The sequence below is a fragment of the Sesamum indicum genome, linkage group LG5 (genome assembly GCF_026168435.1).
Source record: "Sesamum indicum cultivar Baizhima isolate 11 linkage group LG5, ASM2616843v1, whole genome shotgun sequence".
Taxonomy (NCBI): domain Eukaryota; kingdom Viridiplantae; phylum Streptophyta; class Magnoliopsida; order Lamiales; family Pedaliaceae; genus Sesamum; species Sesamum indicum.
In genome coordinates, this window is record NC_142661.1 from 15,547,189 (window position 1) to 15,573,030 (window position 25,842).

At 34.3% G+C, this 25,842-nt stretch overlaps 1 protein-coding gene and 1 pseudogene across 9 annotated transcripts; both read left to right on the top strand.

The window, feature by feature from the left end:
• The first annotated feature begins 799 nt into the window (after positions 1 to 799).
• LOC105162047 (putative pentatricopeptide repeat-containing protein At5g52630 pseudogene) lies at positions 800 to 11,298 on the top strand (annotated as a pseudogene). Of its 8 annotated transcripts, none has more exons than XR_016065481.1 (6): positions 801 to 961; positions 4,020 to 6,756; positions 7,759 to 8,118; positions 8,229 to 8,320; positions 9,124 to 9,577; positions 10,999 to 11,298. The product of XR_016065481.1 is annotated as a putative pentatricopeptide repeat-containing protein At5g52630 pseudogene, transcript variant X2 (transcript). The 8 variants fall into 8 exon arrangements; XR_016065482.1 differs by having other exon boundaries at positions 9,124 to 9,255; XR_016065480.1 differs by having other exon boundaries at positions 9,124 to 11,298.
• A 1,408-nt stretch (positions 11,299 to 12,706) lies between these two features.
• On the top strand, positions 12,707 to 23,771 carry HDA05 (histone deacetylase 5). The gene is made up of 14 exons (XM_011079952.3): positions 12,707 to 13,078; positions 14,785 to 14,986; positions 15,263 to 15,409; positions 15,534 to 15,646; positions 16,589 to 16,800; positions 18,413 to 18,477; positions 18,692 to 18,862; positions 19,034 to 19,120; positions 20,654 to 20,780; positions 20,868 to 20,980; positions 21,113 to 21,306; positions 21,553 to 21,682; positions 23,074 to 23,138; positions 23,241 to 23,771. The coding sequence occupies exons 1-14, from the start codon at positions 12,882 to 12,884 to the stop codon at positions 23,404 to 23,406; spliced, it is 1,989 nt and encodes a 662-aa protein (XP_011078254.1). The 5' UTR covers positions 12,707 to 12,881; the 3' UTR covers positions 23,407 to 23,771.
• Positions 23,772 to 25,842: the final 2,071 nt, after the last annotated feature.

Below are 25,842 nucleotides of genomic sequence, written 5' to 3' on the forward strand. Positions count from 1 at the left end.
TAATATTCTAGATAATATATTTTCATTCTACTTAAATAAATAAATAAATAAAGAGTGTGATAGACCTGTAATTATGGTAACTTGTAACTTATTGCTTTTTAAGAGTGATCATTCTATAAAATCAAATTGACGGCATCTAATCGAGATTTCAATAAATTAAAAAAGAAATCGGTGCAATATTGAGAGAAATAATTATAAAAAGGATAGAAATTCATTATTATATTTGATGTCGTAACAACACTACTTGCTAAAAATTAGTAGACGAGATTTGAAGATGGTTCAAAATTCTATCACAAAAAAGAATATCTTATTATGTTGAACCCACTCAAACAACTTGTTTCCAACTCAATCTGTATATGACCAATACATTTGAATTCAATCCTTTTCAACCCATTATAAAGACGTTCTCATTTCCTGATTTTTTCATTAGTGTTAATTTATAAATTTGGAATCGGGTTCGGTCAAATTAATCTATGAATCGTGACATGAAGAAATTGATAAATTTTTAACATAGTAATATTTGAATTTTTGCCCAAAAAACAAGAAAATATTAACATGTTTTCCTTGATATTGCTATATTCTTTTGTCTGATCTTACTTTAATTTGTTGTCCAATATAATACAATAAATCATAAGGCTATCAGGATAGGGTTTTACCCTATTCAAATCTATGATCAAAAGAGATCCTTTATATAGGGACCAAAAATATAATTTTTCAAAAATGATATTTGTCATTAATTTTTTTTTAAATAAAATTTTGCCGGTAAAAATTGGTGCTGATATATATACTTTTCATTTTAAAAAATTATTTTTGCATTTTTAAAATATTCGCCCTAACTATCCGAAACTTGACCCCTCGTCGGCGCCTCTCCAAGCTCCGTCGAGCTCAGAGCTCTATTGTCGCCTCCGGCACACTTCTAAGCTCAGTTGTCGCTGCCATCGGAGCTATCATCCTTATTTAGGTACTTTTAACTCATTCTTCTCACACAACAACCATTCTTATTTCTCTTTTCAATAAGTGTATAAGCATTTCGACTGGGTCTTGTGATAGTTGTGCAAGTGATTTCAAAGTGTGCACGTTTGGTCATTGGGTATGTGAAGTTGTACTTTATGTGCGTCAAGATTGAGTTATTTCTTGTGGCTTTTTGATTATTTCCTTTTGGAGAAATTTGAAGTTTATGTTTGTTTATATTAGTGTTCGGGGATCTTGTGAATTCTTATTTTTCTTCATGGTGTTGGAGTTTCTGGTTGTACCCGCTCTTTGTCAATTTGTACATATTTTTCCTTTCTGCGATGTGGATTTCTCCTGATGGTGAAACAGAACCCTGAGTATTTGTTGCTTTCTTGCTTGATGTTACCTTCTTTCTTTTATGTAAAATTGTTGTCACTCATGGATTCACTCTGATAGATTTGTAGAATTTATTGTTCTTTTTCTGACTGGATTAACTGAAATACGGCCGATTATCTCTTCTAGTAATGTAATTACACTTATCCTGGTCCTACCATCATATGCGGCCTAGACACCATTATTACATGCACAAACTATGTGTCCTAAATGCATCTACACTTTGTACTTAATATCAGTAATTAATTTCCAGTGGATAAGATATTCAATTGGTTTTCTTGTTCATTTTAGTTTTCTTGAACAGCATTCAATAACTGAAAGATGGTTTTTGACAGTATTTACATGTTCAGTGGTTTGGATGTTCATTGTTGTTAAATGCGTGTTGGGATGATATTTGGATGGAGCAAGATTACTAGTAAAGACATTTGCTTTCATTATTTTTGTTTTTAAAATTTTGCCTTTTAGTATACTGAGTTGCACAACTGAGAATTGAGATATTGACATATGATAGATACCAAGTGTTGCCTTGGAACACTTTTAAAATAAAGTCTGTCTAAAAGATGCATTCTTCCTATATGTATTTTAGAAGTCCTTTGACATTAATAAGATAAACGTATGAAAAAGTTATTAATTTTCATTTCCTGAAAATGGACTTTTTATAGATGTACTTTATTGTAAAGTTAATTTAACGTTAATCGCCAAACATTCAATATTTTTCAGAAGACTTCTGTATCTTAAGTCCATTTAAAATGTGTTTTAAAAAGCTCCTATTTTATTTATTTATTTATTTTTGTGAGTGTGCTTTTAACTTTCGTAGTTAAATGTTATTGTGAGATCATCTCTTTCTAGTTTATAGTTGTCTCTCATGTTTTTTGATCTGATGACATCCATATTTAGCCATGCAGGAAATGAAATTGGTTAAAAGCAGTATGAATTCTTCTACTGATAGAAGTGCAGAGGCACTCAGCTCAGAACTGATTTCTGTTTGACCAAATGGCTTTGTTTGTTTTCATTTTTTTAAATTATTTGAAAGACAACAAAAGATATTTTGAGTATTTGTCTATATTTTTCCAAAAAATACTATTAAGTGTGTCTTATTTACCTTATAGTGATACAAAACAAAAAACCAAATATTTAAAACACTCCAAACACACATATATATATATATCATTATATCTCTTATCTTTTTTCTGTGTCTATTGGGGACCGTCCCTTTTTTTGGGCGAAGACCTGAGCTCTATTTTTTGGGGGTGGCAAACCGACCGTCACCCTTTTTTTCTATTTGTCGGGCAATGATCTCTTCCTCCTGGCGACAGGTGTTGCCTTCTTTCAGGGGCAATGGTTGTTGCCTGCAGCAGGGGTCGATGATGACCCTATTTTTGGAGGTAGCGGTCACTGGAGGAGAAGAGGGGAAGGGGAGGGAAAAAGAAAGTAGAAAATAGAAAAAGGAGGAAGGAAAAAACAAAATAGATTTATCTTTTAAAAGTTCAAAATATTATAAAAAAAGGTCAAAATAGCCATCTTAGCAAATCAAATAGTTGTGGAAAACAATTGAAAATTAATCATTTTCGCACAATGCTACGTGCAATAACTTCGTAGAATTCAGGGTAGGAATTTCTAAGTTGAGTTAAAAATAATACAAGGAGAATTTTATGCTATTTCTTTTTTTTTTTTTTTTTTTGCAATATTGCATAAATACTGGAGGGTTTATGCATTCATTCCCAAATAAAATGAAAAATTGCTAGAGTCACCATATTAGAAAAATTTGACCAAACGATTCATAGTTTTACTTAATAGCTCCACAAAGTCCTTGTTCATCTCAAAAAATTTCATACTATTTTAATATTTATATAGGTAGGTACCTCAGGATAGTGAAACTTTGGAACTAATCTTCAAATGTCCTCAACTGTCTCTCCCATCTCCGCAAAACCCGACTGCTCGGTCGCCGCCGCCTCATCCGTAATCTTCCTGCTTTTTGCTTCTTGACTTTTTCTTTTTTTGTATTCAAGTTTCAATTTCTTTAATGGGTTTCTGATTAGATGCACTTTTATTGATGTTTTAGTATCTATGTCAAGAGATACATCTAACTCTTTGCAATCTCTGCTTTTTGTTTTTGTTTTTGTTTTCTTTTTTTCCCTGTTGGACTTTCTCACTCCTGAGTTTGTTGTTTACATGTATTCATTTCTGGTTTATGCCCCTAAATTTTGTTGTTTTTGTGAACTCATTCTGCACTATGACCCTTAAGTAGGTGGGAAGTTCATTTCTCTCTCTCTCTCTCTTTTAATTTTTGGGTTCATTTTATTACATATGCATCCTCTTCCTTTTCTTTTTTTTTCATACTTCTGTTTGTGTAAATGGATGTTGACATGTGTTTTGGGCATATCAAGTTGCAAAATTGTGCTGGAAATGCAGTTGAATACTTCTCATTCTTGAACTTGATATGAAGGAGCCAAAAAGGCAACCTATATCTCGTGAATTGAAGAAGCTTGACTTAACATGAATTGCACCCACTAAGTTTGCCTAAGGTCTACTAACAGTATAGAGTACAGAGTCTTAATGTCTATTTCTAGTGATGCACTCAATTATGTACTGAATGGTTTTGGTTTTTTATTTGATATTGGGAACTTTAATGTGAAAGACACTGGTCGCCTTTATGTTTCTATTCTTTTCCTCAGCTGGAGTATATGCTTTTTCCGGCAGTCTCGAAGTTTGCCTCAACTTATATTTCCTACTCAAAGCTCTTGTCACAGCTATCCCAAACCAAATCCATAAACCAAGGCCTACAAATCCATGCCCATCTAATCAAACTTCGATTGTCCCATGACCCGAAGCATAGGAACCATTTGATAAATTTCTATTCCAAGTGTAAAGTTTTTTCTGATGCCCGCAAGCTGCTTGAAGAAAGTCATGAACCGGATTTGGTTTCTTGGTCCTCTTTGATATCTGGGTATGCTCAGAATGGACTTGGGGAGGAGGCTCTTTTGTCTTTTCGGGAGATGCATGTATTGGGTGTTAAGTGTAATGAGTTTACCTTCCCTAGTGTGCTCAAGGCCTGCTCGAGTACAAAGAATTTTATGCTAGGGGCACAAGTTCATGGGATTATAGTGGTAACTGGATTTGAGTCTGATGTTTTTGTTGCAAATACATTGGTGGTTATGTATGCAAAATGTGGTTATTTTGTAGACTCGAGGAGGTTGTTTGAGGATATCCCAGAAAGGAATGTGGTTTCTTGGAATGCTTTATTATCATGTTATACGCAAAGTGATTATTTCGGGGAAGCATTGGGGTTATTTCAGGAAATGATTTCTAGTGGAATTAGTCCTGATGAGTTTAGTTTGTCGACTATTTTGAATGCTGCGACAGGCCTAGGAGATATTGGTCAGGGAAAGAAGGTCCATGGCTATCTGATAAAGCTTGGATATGAGGGTGACCCATTCTCATTGAATGCACTAGTTGACATGTATGCAAAAGTGGGAGATCTTGGAGATTCTCTAACTGTTTTTGATAATATTCCAGAACCTGATATTGTTTCTTGGAATGCTGTCATTGCTGGTTGCGTATCTCATGATTATCATCAGATGGCCTTGAAATTGTTAGATCATATGAAGAGATCTGGGATTTGTCCTAATATGTTCACCTTATCAAGTGCTCTTAAAGCTTGTGCTGCATTATGTGTCCAAGAATTGGGTAAGCAGTTGCATGCCAAATTGATAAAGATGGAGATAATGAAGGACCCCTTTGTCAGTGTTGGCCTCATTGACATGTATTGCAAATGTCGTTTGTTGAAAGATGCCGTAACAGTTTATCGTTTGATGCCAGAAAAGGACTTGGTTGCTTTGAATGCCATGATTTCTGGCCACACACAGAATGGTGAGGATAGAGAAGCCATAACCCTATTTGTGGAGATGTACAAGAAAAGAATGGAATTTGACCAGACAACTTTACTAGCAGTCCTTAATGCAATTGCTGATTTGGCCGCTATTACTATCTGCAAACAGATTCATGCACTTATCGTGAAGTCAGGTTACCAAGCTGATAATTTCATTTTAAACAGTCTTGTTGATTCATATGGAAAATGTAGGCAGGTTCACGAAGCAGCTCAAGTATTTGAAGAATGCCCAATTGATGACTTACCAACTTATACATCAATAATGACAGCTTATGCTCAATACGGACAAGGTGAAGAAGCATTGAAGCTCTATCTGAAGCTACTAGACATGGATCTTAATCCAGATTCTTTTGTTTGCAGTTCTCTTCTTAATGCTTGTGCAAATTTATCAGCTTATGAACAGGGGAAGCAAATCCATGTTCATGTCTTGAAACTAGGGTTCATGTCAGATGTTTTTGCTGGGAATTCACTTGTCAACATGTATGCCAAATGTGGAAGCATAGAGGACACTAGTCGTGCTTTCTCTGAGGTTTATGACAAAACTGTTGTCTCATGGTCTGCTATGATTGGTGGACTTGCACAGCATGGTCATGGTAAACAGGCCCTCCATTTGTTCGATCAGATGTTGAAAGATGGTATTTCTCCCAATCATGTAACATTAGTCAGTGTCCTTAGTGCATGCAATCATGCTGGTCTTGTTAATGAAGCTGAATGGTATTTTGAGACAATGAAAGAGCAGTTTGACATTGAACCGACGCAGGAGCACTATGCTTGCATGATTGATGTCCTTGGTCGAGCTGGGAAATTGGATAAGGCAATGCATCTAGTAAATAATATGCCATTTCAAGCTAATTCCACAGTTTGGGGGGCACTTCTTGGAGCCGCCAAAATTCACAAGGATGTAGAACTAGGCCAACTTGCTGCTGAGATGCTATATACTCTTGAACCAGAAAAATCTGGTACCCATGTTCTTCTGGCAAATATTTATGCTTCAGCAGGATTATGGGAAAATGTCGCAAAGGTGCGAAGATTGATGAAAGACAGTAAAGTGAAAAAGGAACCAGGGATGAGCTGGATGGAGGTAAAAGATAGCATATACACATTCACAGTCGGAGACAGAAGCCATTCTAGAAGTGAAGAGATATATGCAAAACTCAAGGAGTTAGGTGAACAAATGGCCAAGGCTGGGTATGTCCCTAAATTAGAGGTTGACCTGCATGATGTTGGAAAGCAAGAAAAGGAGCTGCTTCTCTCATATCACAGTGAAAAACTTGCAGTGGCTTTTGGACTGATTGCTACTCCACCAGGAGCTCCTATTAGGGTGAAAAAGAACCTTCGTATTTGTTTGGATTGCCATTCAGCATTCAAGTACATTTGCAAGATCGAATCAAGAGAAATCATTATTAGAGATATCAACCGATTCCACCACTTTAGAGATGGATATTGTTCTTGTGGGGATTATTGGTAACATTATTTGAGCCGGATGCACTCTTATGTTGCTAAAGAAGCAAGCCACTCAGCATGTAAGTTCTCATTTTTCTTGGATAATGCAGAAGTGTGCTAAAGCCTGTGTGGCAAAATTTTCCCTATTTTTGTTTCTGCTATTTGGGTTCAGAGCAACAGGCATCCTTGTGAAAATACTAACAGGCAAGAAACGCCTTTTAAAGAAAATAAAGGGCAACACAACTCTGTGTGTGGGTAATAGTGAGCTTTCTTTTCAAAAGTTTAGGGGTTGTGGTGCCATTTTTTTGTTTTGTTTAAAAAGGTTTTGTGCCTATTAATGTTTTCATTTTGGGGTAAAATGCAATTAGCCCCTGCTAAATAGAGAGTTCTTGTAATTTATATAATGTAGAAAGTGAAAGAGCTGCATAGGCTATATTTTCTTGCAGATTTGTAGATAATCACTATATGAGAAATTGTGATTGAGTTTTCTAAACAATGGATCTGAGGGAACTATAATTCTTCTCATGGGTTTATGGATGAGTAAATGTTTTCCAAGTTTGAGATTGGAGAACTTACAGTCTGCATCTTAAAAAGATACTAATGAAAATATAATGAGGGATGCTCCACATTCTCAGATAAGTCTACCCAAAAAATGCTGCTTGACCTTATAATTAGTTCACAATGTAACAAATCAAAGAGCCATACCAAATTTGGTATGTATTGAAACTGAGTGAAAACATTTGGTTTCACTTTTAACTTTTATATAAATTCAGTATTCAGTTCGATTTTGCTTTTTAGTTGTACTCAGTTTTATTTGGTTCTATTAAGTATTTCGTATTCAGTTGGTTGCAAAATTTTAGATTCATTTTATGCATGCATGTGAACATCATTTAAGTTTAAGTCATCTTTAGAACTTGTGCTAGCAGGAAAAAATGTGAGAGATGAGTCACATAGAGACATCCCCCACATTGTCCGGTCATGTTTGAAGTTTGCAAAGAAATTGTTATGCTTTGCATTCTTTACAATCTTATGGTACAGAGAAACTTTCCATGCATAATGACTTTTTCCTTTCCACTTGTTAGGGAAAGCTTCAGCATCCAGGGTGATGATAGACATGGTCTGCTAAATATCAAATTCAAGCTCATACTCCTGTCCGAGTTCATCAAAGGATCTATGAATTTTCAAAGCAAATGCCTAAAGTATTTCATTTTCAATCGCTTCCCCACAAAAAATTGATCAATTTTTTCCAGGAGTTTATCCCAAATGAAAGGGACATTGGAGTGTATTTCTTTACCAGTGACATTGAGAGGTGTTTCTCCATTCTGTATTCATGAACATGTCCTTGACGGGCAAACTGCATTTTCTTGTTGAAGTAAAATACGCAGATTCATTTTCATTTATTGATGGTTGGGTAGTTGATCCCAAAACTCCATTTTGTCCAGGTTATGACACTATATTGAATTACCAACTATCCTTGAAAAGAAGCTATTTTTTTATATATCAACATATCTTAATCTCATTCTAACCAACGCTTGTGTCTCTGTAACTTCAGGCTTGTTTTCTCATCCTGCATGCTTGTCGTTCACCTAGTTGAAGAATATCCAGTCTGTGTCAGGTTGTCCTAAATAGCTGCTCCTAAAGATGGTATGTATTTGTTATATTTTCCTGTGAATTCGTAGCTCTAATGTGAGTGCTAGGGGTGTCATATATATCTCCTTGTTAGCATAATTAGTGTAGTGCCTCTCTGGCGAGGAACTCAACATTAGTTCAGAGTACCATAAACCCACCAGTTTAAGTGGAACATTTGTGATGATAGATTTATATTATCTTGTTAAAAACTTGATGGACACTGAATATTCTTCTGGTATGCTGAATATTCTGGGAGACTATCATAACCACGTTATAATGCATTTAGTGTTAATGTCTTATGCTGAATTCAGGCTACATTATTTCCTTATGAATCTGGCAAAAAGTTGAGCTACCCATAAATCTGAAAGGTGAGAGTTTCTGCATGTTGCTATTTGTCATATCACTACCAAGTTTAACCTACCAGTGTAGTAGTAGCGTAAAAGATCAATTATCACTCATTTCCATAACCATCTTGCTGCTTGCTCAATTATTTGTGTCGTGCATTAACATATTTCTGTGTGACATTGCTATAGGAATGTTTTGGTCCCATACTGTTGAGCTATATAATTTTGGTAAAAAACTAGAAATTGTGTTTGTTAGCTGGTTTACTTGCTAAAAACAGGTTCTCAATGCTAGTTGCGCGATCAAATCAATGCTGGATCTGATTCTGAGATTAACTCAGTTATGGCTTATGAGTACAATGTACGAAAATTTTAGATATAAGGAATGTGACTTTGCTAGATTATTAGTGTTAAAGGTCTTTTAGACTTGACATCAACGTCAACTTCCTCTGGCTTATCGTTGGCGCTCTTATTTAGGTTCCAAACTCAACAATGGCAACTAAACATGAGGGTTATGCTCGTTGCATTGACTTTTGGTTTGTCAAAAGAACATCCTCGGATTATTTGACATTGATTGCGAGCCTCACACTGCAAGCAACCACTTAAACGGTGAACTATTCTTTCTTACATTTTTGCTTCACTTCTCAACCATTTAGTTCGGATGATAATGCTGCTAGTTGCCTTTCAATCCCTAAGACGACAAACAAAGGGGATGTGATCCTTTTAGCCACAGTTATCTATGCAGAAGATTTGAGGTCCTCTTGATTAAGTTGATCGTATCCAATTAGACTGTGGCACTAGGGATATCCTGCTGCTTACACTGTCATCAAAGAGTAATCACTTCTTCCCTCCTCCACCTGACGTGTGAAGGGAAAGTGAAAATGACAAAATGTGGTCCGTGCTGTCATAATGTCTCTGTCATCACTTTCAGGTGCCTTCTTCAAGTGCTTGCTGATGTCATGTTTGTTCAAAAGGAAAAATACTAGGGAAAAGATTGAACTTGTTGCAAAAATATATTATGTTGCTTGGTTTGAATTGCAAATAAATTCAAACCCATCTTTCTTGGTAGATATTTTTCTGGAGGGTATTGAAATAAGACCCCCTAAAAATTCTGCATTTTATTTTGATAGGAAAACAAGGGCTAGTGGTTTCTTATGCACCAGTCTAATGGGATTTTCCTCTTTAGCTACTTTCAGGATTTCTTGTTTTTTTCCTATTTTCCTCTATATTTTTCTGATTGTTTCACCTTGCAGTGAGGTTGAGTTGTAGCAGACGCAGGAATAGGATTTACTCACATGAGAGGGAACTTATTTTTTACCGTTCATTTTTTTTTTTTTTTTTTTTGCTTGCATTTGCTTTTTTCTTCTAGTTCGTAAAATGTGGTATGACTAAGTTTTTCTAAAACTCTTCTAAGTAATTCAGTAAAGAGCACAAGGATTGGCTTAGGTGGTGGATCTTTTGATTTTTTTATGAAACTGAAATGTAGCCAATTTCTCTAGAGTTTCCAGGTAATCTCCTTCACATATCAGCAACTGAATTAGCCAAGACTACCTAGAAGTCTTACTTAAGCTTCTATAATTTAGAGAGTTGAAAAGAGAAATCAGCCTCTGACATTATGTCCATGAATTGGGCTGACAAGATATATTCATTTGAGTATATTTCTTGTAATTCGGAGAGCTGAAAAGAAATCAGTTTCTAGCAGTTACATTCATGAATTTGGATAACAATGTTTTGAATTTTCAGTTATTTGCTTATCATAAGTGTAGATGTTGTTTGGCCATTGTTCCACACAAGTTGTGGTGTTACTATTTCACTAGCTACTCACCAATTTCGTTATTTCAATACTCATCAGTGGAACCAAAAAGTTTATCCGTCCTACACTATATGAATGTGGCATCAACTCTCATTTTCCCGTCATCTGCATCTCACTTGACTTCTGATTTATTTCCTGTAATGTATCAGTCATTGCATTTGATGCTAATTGCTTCGTTTCATGTACTTTTTCATGCATAGTAATGCTATTAGATTCTAAACTAGTTCCTTTCATTATTCACAAACCTTTTGATTAAGCTCTGTGTATATTGTTTTATGATTATGCGTAAGAAGTTTGTTTCAATACTGCAAAATCTGATTCGGTAGTGTGTGGAACAGTCCATGCAAGCAACTGAATACTTTATAGTTATTCCACTGTCTTAAGAATAAAATTCTGGGTAACCACCCAGCAAGAGATTTGATACCATTGCAAGGAAGATTATCAACTCTTGATAAGCCATGGTTGCAGCAACATTGTTCTGAGTGTGTTATATGTGATGCTCATGATATGTGGAGACACATGAAGATTTATTCTTTCAGTTAGATGCTGGACTGCTTGTCGATGGTTTGAAGGAAGTTGCATTTGCAATGGCCTTATCCAAGGTGGGCAGCAAGGAGATGGAAGGCAAATAACTCGGATGCAGCATTGTATAGAGCCCTGTTAGCAACTACTTTATATCATTTGTGGATTGAGCCTAATAATCTTAGGTTCTAGATGGCTAATAGACTTGTGGATGAACTCGCTAATAACTCTTAAATACTTTTTCTTATTTGGTACAAGGAAAACAGATTAGAAGGAAATACTCATTTTTTAAGTTTACTGAAGAATGTTTTTCTTTATTTTGCGTTAGAAAATAAGTAAATTAATATTATATTAATATGATATTAGTATATCAAAGTTTTATAAAATCTTATTAATAAAAACATTTATAAAATAAGAATAAGAATATTTTTTATTAATAAAAATATTTATCAAAATGTATGGTTCATTTATTGTAAATTATTTAGTTCAAATAAATAAAATTTACTTACAAGATTGTCTACTTGATTGTTGATTTCAATGTAGTAGTTTTTCAACAATTTTGTTATCTTTTCTTTGGTAATTATGTACCGTATTAGGGGGAAATGAGAAAAGAATTGAAGAGAAATTGTATATATATATAGATAATAGAGTAAATAAAAATAAAAGACAACATTTTTTTGTTTCTTTTTGTCTTATACTTTCATTTTTTCGTTCAATTTTGGATGGAAATAAAATTGGATTCCAAAGGAGTTTCATATACATCGAGTTTTATTTTATTTCAATCTCATTTCTTAACCAAGTATCAAATTATCTGTTATATCTTTATTTTTATGTCCAGTTCTCTTATACTTTCACTTTTCATTCAAACCAAATATACTTTTAATAAAATTTGCTATTACCCAAAATCGAATAAAAAAATTTGGCTCAATGTTCAAGTTTACTTTTTTTAAATTTAAATTCAATATTCAGAGTGATACATTTGTTTAGATTTGGTAATCAAATTGTACTGAATATGAAATATTACTTTCTTATATTGTAATATTATATATTAATTATTTTAGTACTATTTTAATTTTTTTTACTTACACAAAATTAAAGATAAATAGAAAATACGACTAGAAGTTTACTATTTAATATTTGAATATATGAAAATAATCCCCTTCTTATACATGGTAAATTATAGCTACCTCCTCAAAGGTTTGATATATATAATTATAAATATACTTTCATTGTTTCAAAAACTAAAGGTACCTCGTTTAAATGGAAAATAATTATGTAATTTCTAAACGATTAGGTAAATTACTATTTTACTTTGATTAATTTTATTTTTTAAATATTTGAAAAAATATAAAAAAGAAATTCAGAGTGGATAAAGTAAATAATATTTAGAACATATTAGTTCATAAAAATATTTTAATTTTTTTAAAATATATAAACTTATAATTATTAATTCTAAATGGCGTTTTGGTCAGGTTACTATAAAAATTGGATCGAAACCTAATAGAGACTAATTGAATAAGTTGATTGTTAGACGAACGTTAAAATTATGAGATATGTATAATTTTTTAGACAATAATAAGGTATTTGTAATTATGTCTAATTTCAACGAGGTGGATGTAATATCTTTTATTTTCACAAAAGAACCAAATATTCCAAAGTGTTAAATTTGAGAGGGTAGAAAGCGAAATTCAGCTCAAAAGAGAAAACAACAACAAAAGATTGAATTTCTTTTTGACTGAAAAAAAGGAAAAAGAAAAACCATTGGTGGGGAGTTTGGGTCAGAAGCCCCAGCTCTTTCAGCAGCTTTCCTCTCTCCCCCAAACTCTCGCAGCTTCAAAATTCAAACTTGAACACACTCTCATCATCCCAGCTACCCCAGAAATCAAACTGAAAAAGGGAAATGGACGTTAAGGATGAGGTTGATGGTCTATTGAGCAGAAGCAGCGATGTTGCTACTACAAAAGATCGCCGTGTGGGTTTGATATATGATGAGAGGATGTGTCAACATTACGCGCCTGATTACGAGGATCATCCAGAATGTCCTGATCGCGTTCGGGTCATCTGGGACAGGCTGAATTCTTCTGGTCTTGCGAAAAGGTCGTTTCTTTAAGCCAATTATGTGCATGTGCGTGTGTGCGTGAGAGAGAGAGATCAAGTATTTGAGGCTTTGAGCTCAAGTTGTGAATGGGTTTTCTCTGTATGTTGCAAATGTGCGCCTATCGAGGTGTATGCTTCATATGTGTGTTTGATCAAGTGTTTGACCCAAGTTTATTTAGATGAATTTTGGTCTTCCTTTTCTTTTTTTAAATGATTCACTGGAGTAGAATTGAGGGACTGAATTATGGTGTTTTATGTCATTTGGTTCTTGAAGTTTACCAGATGGGGTTTCTGATGTAATTGCAAGGGTTAAATGTGAGGGGTAGTGCACTTTGCCCCTCAAGCTAGCTTTCAATTTGTGTGGACGATACACCCAACTTTTGTGAAATGTTACATGAAATCCCTTGATTGGAGGAATATTCTGCTTGAGATTTTAGAATGGTTTAAGTTACGTGCACGTTGCCTCCTAACTTAAAACTATATAACCACCTAAACTATTTAAAGTCTTACACTTCATCATTGAATCTTTATTTCTATTGAAATTAATGGAAGATGTCACAAAAATATTATCTTGTGCTACTTTGTTACTTACTTAATATACACATCTTTCATTTATTGAATAGTAATAAATTATTTTAGTAGTAATGTTCTTTTAGTTTTATGTATGCTATATAATAAGCAATTGTTGTGATATATTAGCATATACTTATTTGTCTAGTGAACTAAGTTGATTAGGACTTGGATTTGATAGGGTTAAGATAAGTTATATTATTCTCATACATAGAGAAAATAGAAAAAAGAATTTTGGTATCGTTGTTATGTATATTTCTCATTTCTTTTTGAGTTTACAAACAATCTAATTTACATGCTTTGCTTAACATTATAGAAACAATTATTGAAGGAATAACTATAAAAATTAACTTTCATTCTCTCATGTGTTTAAAATTAGAATGACCATAAAAATGTTTTATAATTATAGATAGCTCCACATTGGTTGAAATATCCATATGGGATAGTTGAGGACAATAATTTTGGTGAAATATTTCATTTTATTCAATCACAATAAGAATTTTATAGTAAATTGGCAGATTTTAACTAATAAAGGTGGTTAAATCCACATTTTTTAAAGGTTAGGGTGTAAAGCACGCATCATCAAAGCCATTTCAGAATATGTGGCTGATTCCACCAGAAACGGAATCAAGAGGTTTCATGCACCAAATTACAAAGTTCGATGTGTTGTCCACATAAATTGAGTGCTGAGGGTGCAAACTGCATTACCCCCTACAGGCCAGGGCCTGGTGGGGTGTCCGCATTTAACCCTAAATTATAATTTGTTTTGGGTTTTGATAATTGCTGAACTTTTTCCTTTTTCTTTGTTTTCTTTCCAGTTCTGTAACTGTTTTAGGGCTATAGGTGGCTGTTGGAATCATTTTGGTTCTTGTAAATTGTTTTTCCTGAATTGTATTTGTTTTTGTGCCTGGTTATGAAATTGAAAAGTTTTTGGTATAAATTTGTGCTAAAAGGGCAATGGTAACCTTTAAACTCTTGAACAATGTACTCCCCTTTCCTTCTGCTGCGTTAACTTTGATCGCATACTTGAATAATGGTTTGAGCTTTCATGGAATGACTATTTTTGGTGTCTATGTAGAACATTGCTTTAACTCAAAGAAATTCTTGGGGACTGTATTAACGCTCACCGTTTGCAGATGTATTATTTTGAATGCCAAGGATGCAGACGATAACCATTTAGCTTTGGTTCACACCAAAAATCACATTGATTTGATTAAGAATATTAGTTCTGAACGCTCTGAATCCAGGAGAAAAAGAACTGCTGCCAAATTTAACTCTATATATTTCAATGAAGGCTCATCAGAAGCTGCTTATCTTGCTGCAGGATCTGTCATAGAGGTATGACTCTTGAACAAGTAAAAAAAGTACGACATGTCTGAAAAGCAAGTTATATAGCACCCTCAGCCAAATTCAAATGTTACTTCTGGCAAGTGCTATGTTACAATACATTTTAAAACATAGAGAATTAAATTCTTTGCTGAACTTTCAAGGCATCTTTGACAAACCTATTATTATGGATTGAGAGAAAGGTCCACTTGGGATAAGCATTCGATTTCTTGCAACATGTGTTCCTTTTTGTTTAAGAAACTCAACAATTGCCATCTGCAAATCTAGGTTGCAGAGAAAGTTGCTGAAGGGAAACTCGACTCTGGATTTGCTATTGTCAGGCCCCCTGGGCATCATGCAGAAGAAGCTGAACCAATGGGATTTTGCCTATACAATAATGTTGCTATAGCGACAAGTTTCCTATTGAATGAAAGAGTGAGATCTCGTTTTAGTTTGGATTAGTTTAATCATGATTTCATAAATTTTGAAGGGTTTAATGCTTTTGATAAATCTTACTTGTATATTAATCTTATGTGCCCCACCATTTTTCCTACTGTAGAGGGAATTGGGGATCAACAAAATCCTGATTGTTGACTGGGATGTGCATCATGGAAATGGCACTCAGAAGATGTTTTACAAAGATCCTCGAGTACTTTTCTTCTCAGTGCATAGGTACATGAAAATTTTAACAGCTCTTAAAATTGAATGAGGAAATGATATGGAGAAACAGCAAAAAGTAAGCACCACATACACAGAGCTTATTTATTAATTGATTATATCACTATTACTATCTTTATATTTCCTAAAATTTTATGCATAAAGATGTAGATGATTGACAAATTGAACCCGAAGAGCGATTAAGAAAAAGAAGAGCAGGTTTAGGTTTTGATTTTTAGCAGAGCCAAAAGATGGAATTCAGGAAAGAACATTAGGTTCTGGAGATGATAATATTAGTGGGAACAAGCTGCTTTATGTGATGCGCTTTACTAGTTATTGAAACCTTTTATTCCCCACTTTGATGCATTTGTGAACCTTCAGTTTGTGAATTATAGCAAGACAGCTATTGTTGGTTGAATTGACATTTTGATCTCTGTTGTGTCATCTCATAAGATGTTCCTGACATGTCTCTAATGAATCCTTGACGTTCCCTATGTCTGGAATTGGAATAGTGAACATATTAATCTGAGCATGTAGGGCTCATCCTATGAATTACACTGTAATGATTATTATAGCAATGGCAGAGCATTTCTGCGACCTAGATTGTTTAATTGAGTGCATGTAAATCATACTTTTATCCCTTCAGAAAGTTGAATTACCAGGTCTTATATCATCTGTTCCACGTGCTCTCCATGTATTTTGTTTTCTGATTATCAAAACCTAGGGAATACTAACTTATGAGCCGTGTTGGATGATCAATAGCCCCATTCAACCTACTAATGAAGCTTGCCTCTTGTAGATATTGTTTTATATGTTATCATAAGGGGATAAAGTGACTGAATGGGGACCAAGTTGAACAAAGTCTCTCAAATCAATTAATTCAATATTTGGCCGCAATATTCATCTTGATATTCTTTCTTTTCATGTTTAGGAATTTTAATTCTTTCTCTCAATTAGGCATGACTTTGGGACTTTCTATCCAGCTGGTGATGATGGTTCATATATCATGACTGGAGAAGGTCCTGGTGCCGGATACAATATTAATGTCCCTTGGGAGAATAGTAGGTGTGGGGATGCTGACTATCTTGCTGTTTGGGACCACATATTAATCCCTGTTGCCCAGCAATTTAATCCTGACATGATAATAATCTCTGCTGGATTCGATGCAGGTAAGCTGAATATTTATTAACCAACTTCTGAGCTCGTTTTGGATGCATCATTTATGATATGGTTTGTTAATCTCTCATGGCATGTTGTAATTCAGTTCTAAATGCTCAATATAATGATTGGCCAGGATTTGCAATCCTAAATCCTTTACTTTTATAACACGTTTCACATAGTATTCCTTTTATATGTAAGATGCCGGCTTCTCCTTGTCTTTTAAGGTTACATTCATCAACATGTACAGCTGTTAATCATTAATCTTATGCTTATTTCACAGGAGATTATACTAGACACTTGTTTCCATGCTCAATTCATCTCCTGAAACCCTATTTATTGAAGACAAATTATAATAATTTGAAATCTTTTTCCTAAAATTCAGAACAAAAACAAGATCCGTATTCCGTGTCAAAGATTGATGAAGGTTGGTAATGAAGCAATCAAAACCGCTCGCTAACTATTGGTTGAATGCACTAGAAACATTACACTTGTAATGCCGGTGTGTGGACTTCAAGACATTTGCATTTCGGGAAAACAAAAAATTGTGAACATGAGTTATTTGCCCTTTTATGTGTATAGATTTCAGTGGAGGAAAATCATGTGTCCCAACTGGGCTCTAATACAGAAAAGATTGGGACTGTTGTGCCAGCGTTCAGCTGATTCATTCATCGATTTATCCCATTATCAGCATTATATAGACTTTCTACGACTGTCCTTGGAGAGGATCATTTGATATTTACTAATGGACAGAAAGACCATCACTTTGAGAAACTGATTATAACCTACATATTGTATTACTGTAAAGTTAAGAGTTTGAAATGCAGTAGTATCTTTCTGAGGAAATTTGGTGGTTACAAGAAACTGAGTTTTTACTACTACACAGATCCGACCCTGGTTACCTGAATTTGAGTTGGCACTACATAGGTGAAAGTTGGCTTTGAATAGATGTAGTTGCTCATATCCAAATATACAAAGGGAACTGGAATCAGAGCTCTATGAGGTTCATACTTGAGGAAACTTTAAAAGATTCCATCATGGGCACGTTTCTATTTAGTTTGTAAAGAAGGATGTGGGTTGGTGCATACTTTAAACTTTTGCAAATGAAAAAGCAAAATGCTTCCTTGGATTACTAGCTTGTGGGTACTAAGTTCAATCTTGCTTGGCAATATTCTTCACAAAACATACCTTCTGAAACTATAATTTTTATAAAGGGGTGTGCTCTTTGCTTCAAATTGGGAATTACGAGTCAGTTATTTTGCGATAAAAGCGAGGGCACCGTAGCAGTGAATTTTCCATGAAGTCTACTGCAGTCTTGTGTCATAGTGCTAAGTAACTAAGTCAAGCTTGCCCCTGAAACTAAAAACTTACTGTAAATAGGATAAATAGTCCATTTTTGCCTGAGCTAGGGTTCCTATAAGTTCGTGCTTGAAAATGTATTTGGACTAAATTTTATAGGTGCTTACTTACATTGCTTTGGTTTGTTCACTCCATGTAACTGAAGTTGTGTGCTTTTCTTTTTTTAGTTCCTTCTATGTTGAAATTGATTCTACTTTGAAGTTGCCTATTCATGAAATGAAGGTAAACATTTGACTTTAATTACTGTGATGTTGATTTGAACAGCCATAGGGGATCCTCTTGGGGGCTGTCGTGTTAGTCCATATGGGTACTCAATCATGCTTGACAAGGTTTGCACTTGAAATAATTGTACAAATCATTAGTCAGTGAGAACATTTCTTCATATTTTCTTTGTTCAGTGAACTTTTGTGTAATTTATGTACTGTACGTGTCCACTGTCTTTTTCTTTTCTTTTAAAGCTTATTTACCTTGATATTAAATTATGAAACTTTTTGGACTGAGATTAGGAAAATACTTATCTGTTTTCTGTGATGCTTAACATAGTTGATGGAGTTTGCTGGAGGAAAGATTGTTATGGCACTTGAAGGAGGATACAACCTTAAATCATTAGCAAATTCAGCCCAGGCATGCGTTGAAGTATTGCTACAAGACAAGCCTGTTATTGGGACCTTGGAGGCCTATCCTTTTGAATCTACATGGCGCGTGATACAAGAGGTAATAGTTCCTATGTTTCAAGTTCAGTTTCAATTTGTTACTTATGCCTTCATACTGTTTTGGTTTATCGAAGAAGTAATTATAGAACATTGATTCGTTCAAGCTATACTAGCATCTTATGATATGATTTCTTATTCTTTTCAAAAGTAATGCTTTCTTTTATCTCTTTAGGTACGCCAACAACTAAGTGCATATTGGCCGATACTTGCTGTGAAATTATCAGACAAAGTGATCGATAGGAGAATAACTCAAATTGAGGTAAGTTCTTATTCTTCTTCTGTAAGGTTCCACTGGTCTTTTGCCTCAACATTTTTGGACAACATCAGTGGGTCAGCATGCTAAGCATGATGTGAGTACGAAAAAATTCAAACTTTTATGTTTAACTAGCGGACAGGAGAAGGAAAAGTGTTATGCAGGGGAACATTATTTATTTTTGTGAAGTTGTGTGGTACGACCAGGAGGGAAATAATCCTCTATTCCCCCGCTTTTCAGATATAATAAAAATAAGGCGGGTTGTAATTTTTAATGTTTTAGTGATGCACCCTTTTTTATTTGTGGATAAGAACAAATAAAGAATCTGGTAGAACAATTTGAATTATGAACAATCAGCTGTAGATTAAACGTGAAGCTGCTCAATTGCAAGTTTTTCTGATAACCACACAGCAAGAAACTGAAGTATTTGTGGGATGCCAATATCTAAGCATTAACAAGGGCGTTACATTAGTTCAAAACTACTAGTTGTATTAACAAAACCAAAACATCCAAGGTACAATAAGTCTAGCCCTGAGCATAAATCCACATATACTAGATACTTTTATCTAGGCAAGAAAATCATTTAATTAGTAAAAATTCAGTAAAGTAGTGTTTGTTAATTACATTATAATCAACAGGCTACCTTCTAGATAAGCATGCTTGTTCAAGTTTTAGGTCTTCTCTTCGCGGTAAGATCCTATAATGGAATCCCTGAGTTAGACTGTCAAGTTCCTTACGATCCAGCAATACATGTAAATTTCATGTCAAAATATACATGTTGCCAGGACATTTTGTTGACATTTTATTCTTCCCTTTTATTTTGGTGCATCCAGTCATTGAACATTCCATCAATAGCACTTGTGGAATCACCGCTGATATAGTCAAATATTGATGGCATAGCTAAGTATATTATAAGGACTGCCAAGTTTTTAAAGCGCGTAAAGGAGTACATGAATAAAAATGGAGGTATAAGACTTGGCGAATCAGATTACCTCCTGAAGAAAAAGGTAGTAGTTGCTATCGTATTCATTAACTGTTAGAGGGTGTGACATGGCATATCTGGGTTTTATTTGCCTTTGCTTCCAACTTATGGTGCATGTAGTAGGAAAACATGCATCTAACTGGATAGGGAGAAGACAGGCAACATAAAGTATCTGACAATCATTATGATGAGGGACTACAAAAATGAATTGGACTTATTATGTCTTCTGACTCATAAGGTTCCTCATATTCTGCCTAGTTTTGAAGAAGCAAACCTCGGAGGTGTTTTGTACCATTGCTACCTTACCAAGGCCTATTGTCCTTGTAACCAACTATCAGATACTTTATGTGTGTTTTCGCTTCTGCTTCCCTTTGTTCTGATTCTCGCTTTAAGCTCAACCAAACTTTGTATAATACAAGAACTAATGGCATGTCCAATTTTCCGATTCCCTCTTGTAGTATATTCTGGGTTTCATCCATTGAATAACATGAGCACGATAAATCTATCTGCTTTAGCATTGCCAATGTATAACCCTTCTAACAAACTCTCTAATTCAGTTCTCAAGCTCTGATTCTGATGATGATGAGCATGAGCATACTCCTTCAATTGCATTGGATGGCTTCAAGACTGTTGATGATGTTATACAACCTTTTGTGAATCTGAAAGTCAGTGAAGATGGTCAAGGTAATAGACACCCTAAAGTTAAGTTGGAAAAATGATCTGCTTATCGAATTAATTTGGCTGAATGAAGTGTTGACTGACTGCACATAGATCAAGAAGCCACTACTTGGAGATCAGAGCTTTCCAAAATTAACATTTGGTATGCAACTTATGGATCAAACATGAGCATATCAAGGTTTCTCTGCTATATTGAAGGTGGACAGGTAGAGTAGTCCAATTCTTTGTTATGGAACATGCCTAATCAAATTTACTAGTTTGGAAACCTTCTATAATTAGTTGAGTTCATGTACACTGATGTTTTGTTTTTTGTAATCTCCTCATGTTATAACTTCCAGACAGAAGGGATGCGAAAGCCATGTGTGGGTTCTGTGGACAAAACCAAGCCCAAAAAGATTATCTGGAAGACTTTCCCTCATCGTCTATTTTTTGCTCGTGAGCGTACATCTACGTGGGGTCCTGGTGGTGTTGCTTTTTTTCATCCTAAAAGTAATGATCAGGAGAAAACTTATATGTGCCTGTACAAAATTACGTATGTAATTCGTCCCGATTCATCCTTTTAAGTCATTGTCTAGTAATTTATTCAACTCTTTCACGATACAATGACAATATAAACATCATATCTATTATGTGTGTATATATATACTGCTTAAAATCTTATCTGAGAAAAGTTTATATCAGGAGTAATTGCTGTAGTTCTAATATTAAATTTTGCCAGCCGCAACTTACTATGAGATCTTTGTGTTTATTCCTTTTTCTCGTTTTGTTTCTGTATTAGGCTGGAGCAATTTAATGATGTGTTGCTTCAGGAGAATGCTTCAAGCTACAACATGAGTCATCCTTTATTTGATATGACTGCGTTACAGAGTATACAAACTGAAAAGTGCATCTCAGTGGAGCCTGTCCAGGTATGTTTGGAGTTCCGTATTTTGTTGCTCCTTGTTAATCTGAATAAACTTGTGCAATTTAATTTCACCATCAGTATAATCCTAAACCATTGATGCGTTATTCTAATAGCGGCCCACCTGCTTTTCTTCTGATAGTAGTTAAATTAGTTTACATCAGGGATATTAAGTGATTGAAATCTTTATTTATGGTCCCACAATACTGAACTGGCTTCCCAATCAGAATTTCTTGTTAACTTTCTTGAAGGAATTTTATAAATTAGGATTTTTCAGTGTACTCGTATGGATAAATGAAAGATGGAAAATGAATCACTTATTCTTTCATCTGCCTTTTACCAACAAAAATGATCCCATTTTCCAGTCGATATTGGTAGGAAACTTAAGTTCTATCTTAACTCCGTCTTTGTATAGAGCTTTTGGCTGCAAGAAAGCAGGGCCATATAATGCAGACTGAAAATGAATGAGGTGTCCTTATATGGGTTGGATCTCCTAAGAGATTTTAATTAAAGTTGAGCATAAATGTAACTCATGATTACCTTAGGGGCATATCAGGTTAAGTACATTTCTTTTCCATTTTGTTGTGACGAAGACTAAATGGCACATGAAATCACCATTTCCACCTCTCCCTCTATCTTTTTCTTCATATTTTTCAACTATACATCTCCATCAAGAAGTGAAAACCTAAGTACATGCATGATAGTGGGTTTTGGTTTAACTAGTGTGCGAATATCCCAGTTGAAATTGCTAGGTAACAAATGGTCTGAGACTCTGAAATTAGCTATGTCAAGCAATGGTATGAAAATGGATGTGTTAAATTCTGACCCATACCCTTCCATTCTCTCCTAGTAAGCTCCTACTAAGATTAAAGTAGGATAGAAAAGAATTTCAATTGGAGTCGAGTTACTTCTTTTGCTTCTCCCTTTTAATACACCAATAAGAATTACAAGTTCTTTCTCATCCTCCTCGAAGACTGAAAATTTAAAGAATTACATTTTCATACCTGAAATTTTAGTTGAAAGGCGTTGATGTTGCTTAGTCGGTTTTTGACAAGTGGTTTGTTATATATCAAATCCGCGCAATTATATACATTTAATTCATTCTTCGAAATTAGTTATGTCGAGTCATATTTCCTATTTTCATATTTTCATAAAGGTTAATGCATTATTGTATAAAAAGGCCAGAGGTTCTACCCTACAACTGATTATTATTCTGAAACCTGAAATCTCGTTCCCGCTATTAAATATTTTCGATAATTCTGGGTTCAAAGTCCGCATTTCACTTTTCCAAATTCCTGTCCTATTTCTATATCTGTGCATTTTGTCTCCTGTTTCTATATACGTTCGCTCTAGACAACATTGTAATAAAAATTAGTTCTTTTTTTCTCATGAATGCAGAGAGGCTGGTACCATAATGTTGTTTACTTGGGGAAGGAGGAAGATATTCCAATTCTCACAATGACGTATGTTTATAAACATCTGTTATCATCTTTCCTTCTTTATCCACGTCACAAACTCCTACGAAAAATCGTTTTTCGATTTATGTCTACTTACTACATATTCAGGTGCACTGCTTCGGATGTTGATAGCTTCGTATCTGGTAAATTCCCAATAAATCCACCATGCAAAGAGTATGCTAATACCTTGATCAAAGGGCTGGTCGAAGGAAAGCAACTCTCGGAAGAGGAAGCCTCAGCTTACATACACGAAGCATCTACAAAACCTTTGTGATTTCAATGTAGTGTTGTCCGGTAGAATTATTTGTCTATGAATGATTTCATTTAGTATTTCTCCTATGCAATTCTTGGCTACCATGTAATCATAGCCAGATACTGGAAGTTCCATCGGTAGGTAGCGTTCAGTGTTGTTTGAACTTGGCTGAACTGTTATTGATCCTCACAATAACTAGACGGGTTTTTTCTTATATGCATCGGGTGTGACAGTTACCAAGTAGAATATTAAGCGACGTTATAGTGATCCACAGTACGTTCAACAGGCGTAGGTCGCAGCATCTGGTGCTTTTAAATCCAGTGTATATAAGAACTATCTGTTTAGTTGATGGTGTATATATTTTGGCTGTCTGTCAGACTTTTATCTTTTTCATGGTCAGTTTGGAATTTATATAGGTTGATGATTGATATATATATATATATATATATATATATACAATTTCTTGCATCCAAGAAACGAGAAGAACAAGAAGAAGAGTAGAGAAGACTATCTGTTCAAACTTGATTATCTCAATGAGTTTTTTTTTTTAATTTTTGAATTTTCCTTCTTTATAATAATGATATTTACATAACCACATTAATATTTTAATAAATTAAACAATTAAGCAATATATTAATTTGATTGATGAATCAATACAATAAAAAATCAAATAAATTTTATATTAAACTCAAATACAATAAAATAAGTACGGATACATCCAATAAAACTCAAACATATTATGTTTGTTTTCATTTTCAAATTATTTTCGAAACAAGTTAAAATATACTCAATGTTTGTCATTATTCAAAAATACCATATATATATACACACACATATACATAAATATATATAAAAAAAGAGACATGATTTGACAATGATTTAACAATCAATATTAATTTTTGTCTCCTAAAACACAACATTAAACATATAATACTTATTTTAAATTATCTCCAAAAATAAATCCAAACATACATACTATCTCTAATACACACTTATTTATCTTTGTTTTTCTCTTTCTATCTTCACAAAATACTCAGAAAATGAATCCAAACATTATGATAAATTCTAAGTTATTTATAAATAAAATCTTGAGCTTAAGCTGTCATAAATAAATGGAACTTCCAGTACACTGATTATGAATTTAAAACCTCATAGTCAGTCCCCACAAGAAAAAAAGGATTGAATTGTTCATAAGTTGTGGGATTATATGTTACTCCAAATTCCAAGGATCTGATTCTGATTGAAAGCGGTACACATCTCTAAAATTAACATTTGCTCTGAATAAAAGAATTTTATCATTTTATGAATTATATTTTATTTCATATCTTTAGGGTCTGCTAGTCAACTGAATACGGCAACTAGGGACGAATCCTATTTGTCATATCAACACGACTTTACGTATTTCTAGTTCCATAGCTGTCTTTTACTTGTAATAAATTATAAATATTATTATCATCAGCATTTTAAGAAAATTGGTGTTTGTCCTCTAATTATAAGAATATGACATAATTTAAATTATCTATAAAACATAATTTCGTAATTTAAACCCTTCTTTCACATATAATTTTAATTTTGATGCAGTTTATACAACTTCTCATGGGCGTCAAATATTTGATCCTTGCCAAATTTTGAAGTCAAAATATCTCAGACATAAGTGCTATATAATAACTAATGGTCATAGATGTCATGTCGTACAAACATGACCTTGCATATTTTGAATACTATATTTGCCTTTTTACTTGTAATAAATTATGAGTATATATTTGTTCATATACCTCAAACAAATTATAATAATATATGTTGATGAAATTTAGCTAAAAAGAAAAAGTAATACCTATGTAGATAATTCAGAAAGAATGATGGTGATTCCTTCATCCTCAATCTTCTAAGAATAGAACCTCAAGTACAAATAGGGAAAAATGTGATTTTACCATATGTAATATACTATTTGTGCATACTACCCTTCTATTAACCCCTACAAAATGCCAAGGTTATTAAAAATGGTAGAAAAGACCAAACAAATTCTACCACGGACAAAGATGATGAACTTGAGACAAAAGCTCAATAAAACTTCACTCCCACCCATACAAAAAGAGAAAGAAAGAAAATTGGAAGAGCAGCAGATGAATCAGGATACAACTTTTCTGCGGCACAAAGGGCAAGAATTATGGATGGAGAGCCAGTGCGATATGCACTTCTCATGGAAGACATGGCCGCAGTCGACTTGCTTCCCCGCCCCGCTAAACCCCTCCATACAAACACTACATTCCCCACCACAGCCCACAACCACCGTAGGCATTTCGTCGACCAGGCGGCGTGTTGATTCGTCATCCGCCTGCCGCTTACTCACCTTCGCCGTTGAGTCTTCCGGCATCGTCAGGGCCAAGTCCAGATCGAACATTTCATCCATAGCCATCTGTGAGGACAACATGCCGTGTGTATATAATTGATGTGTAT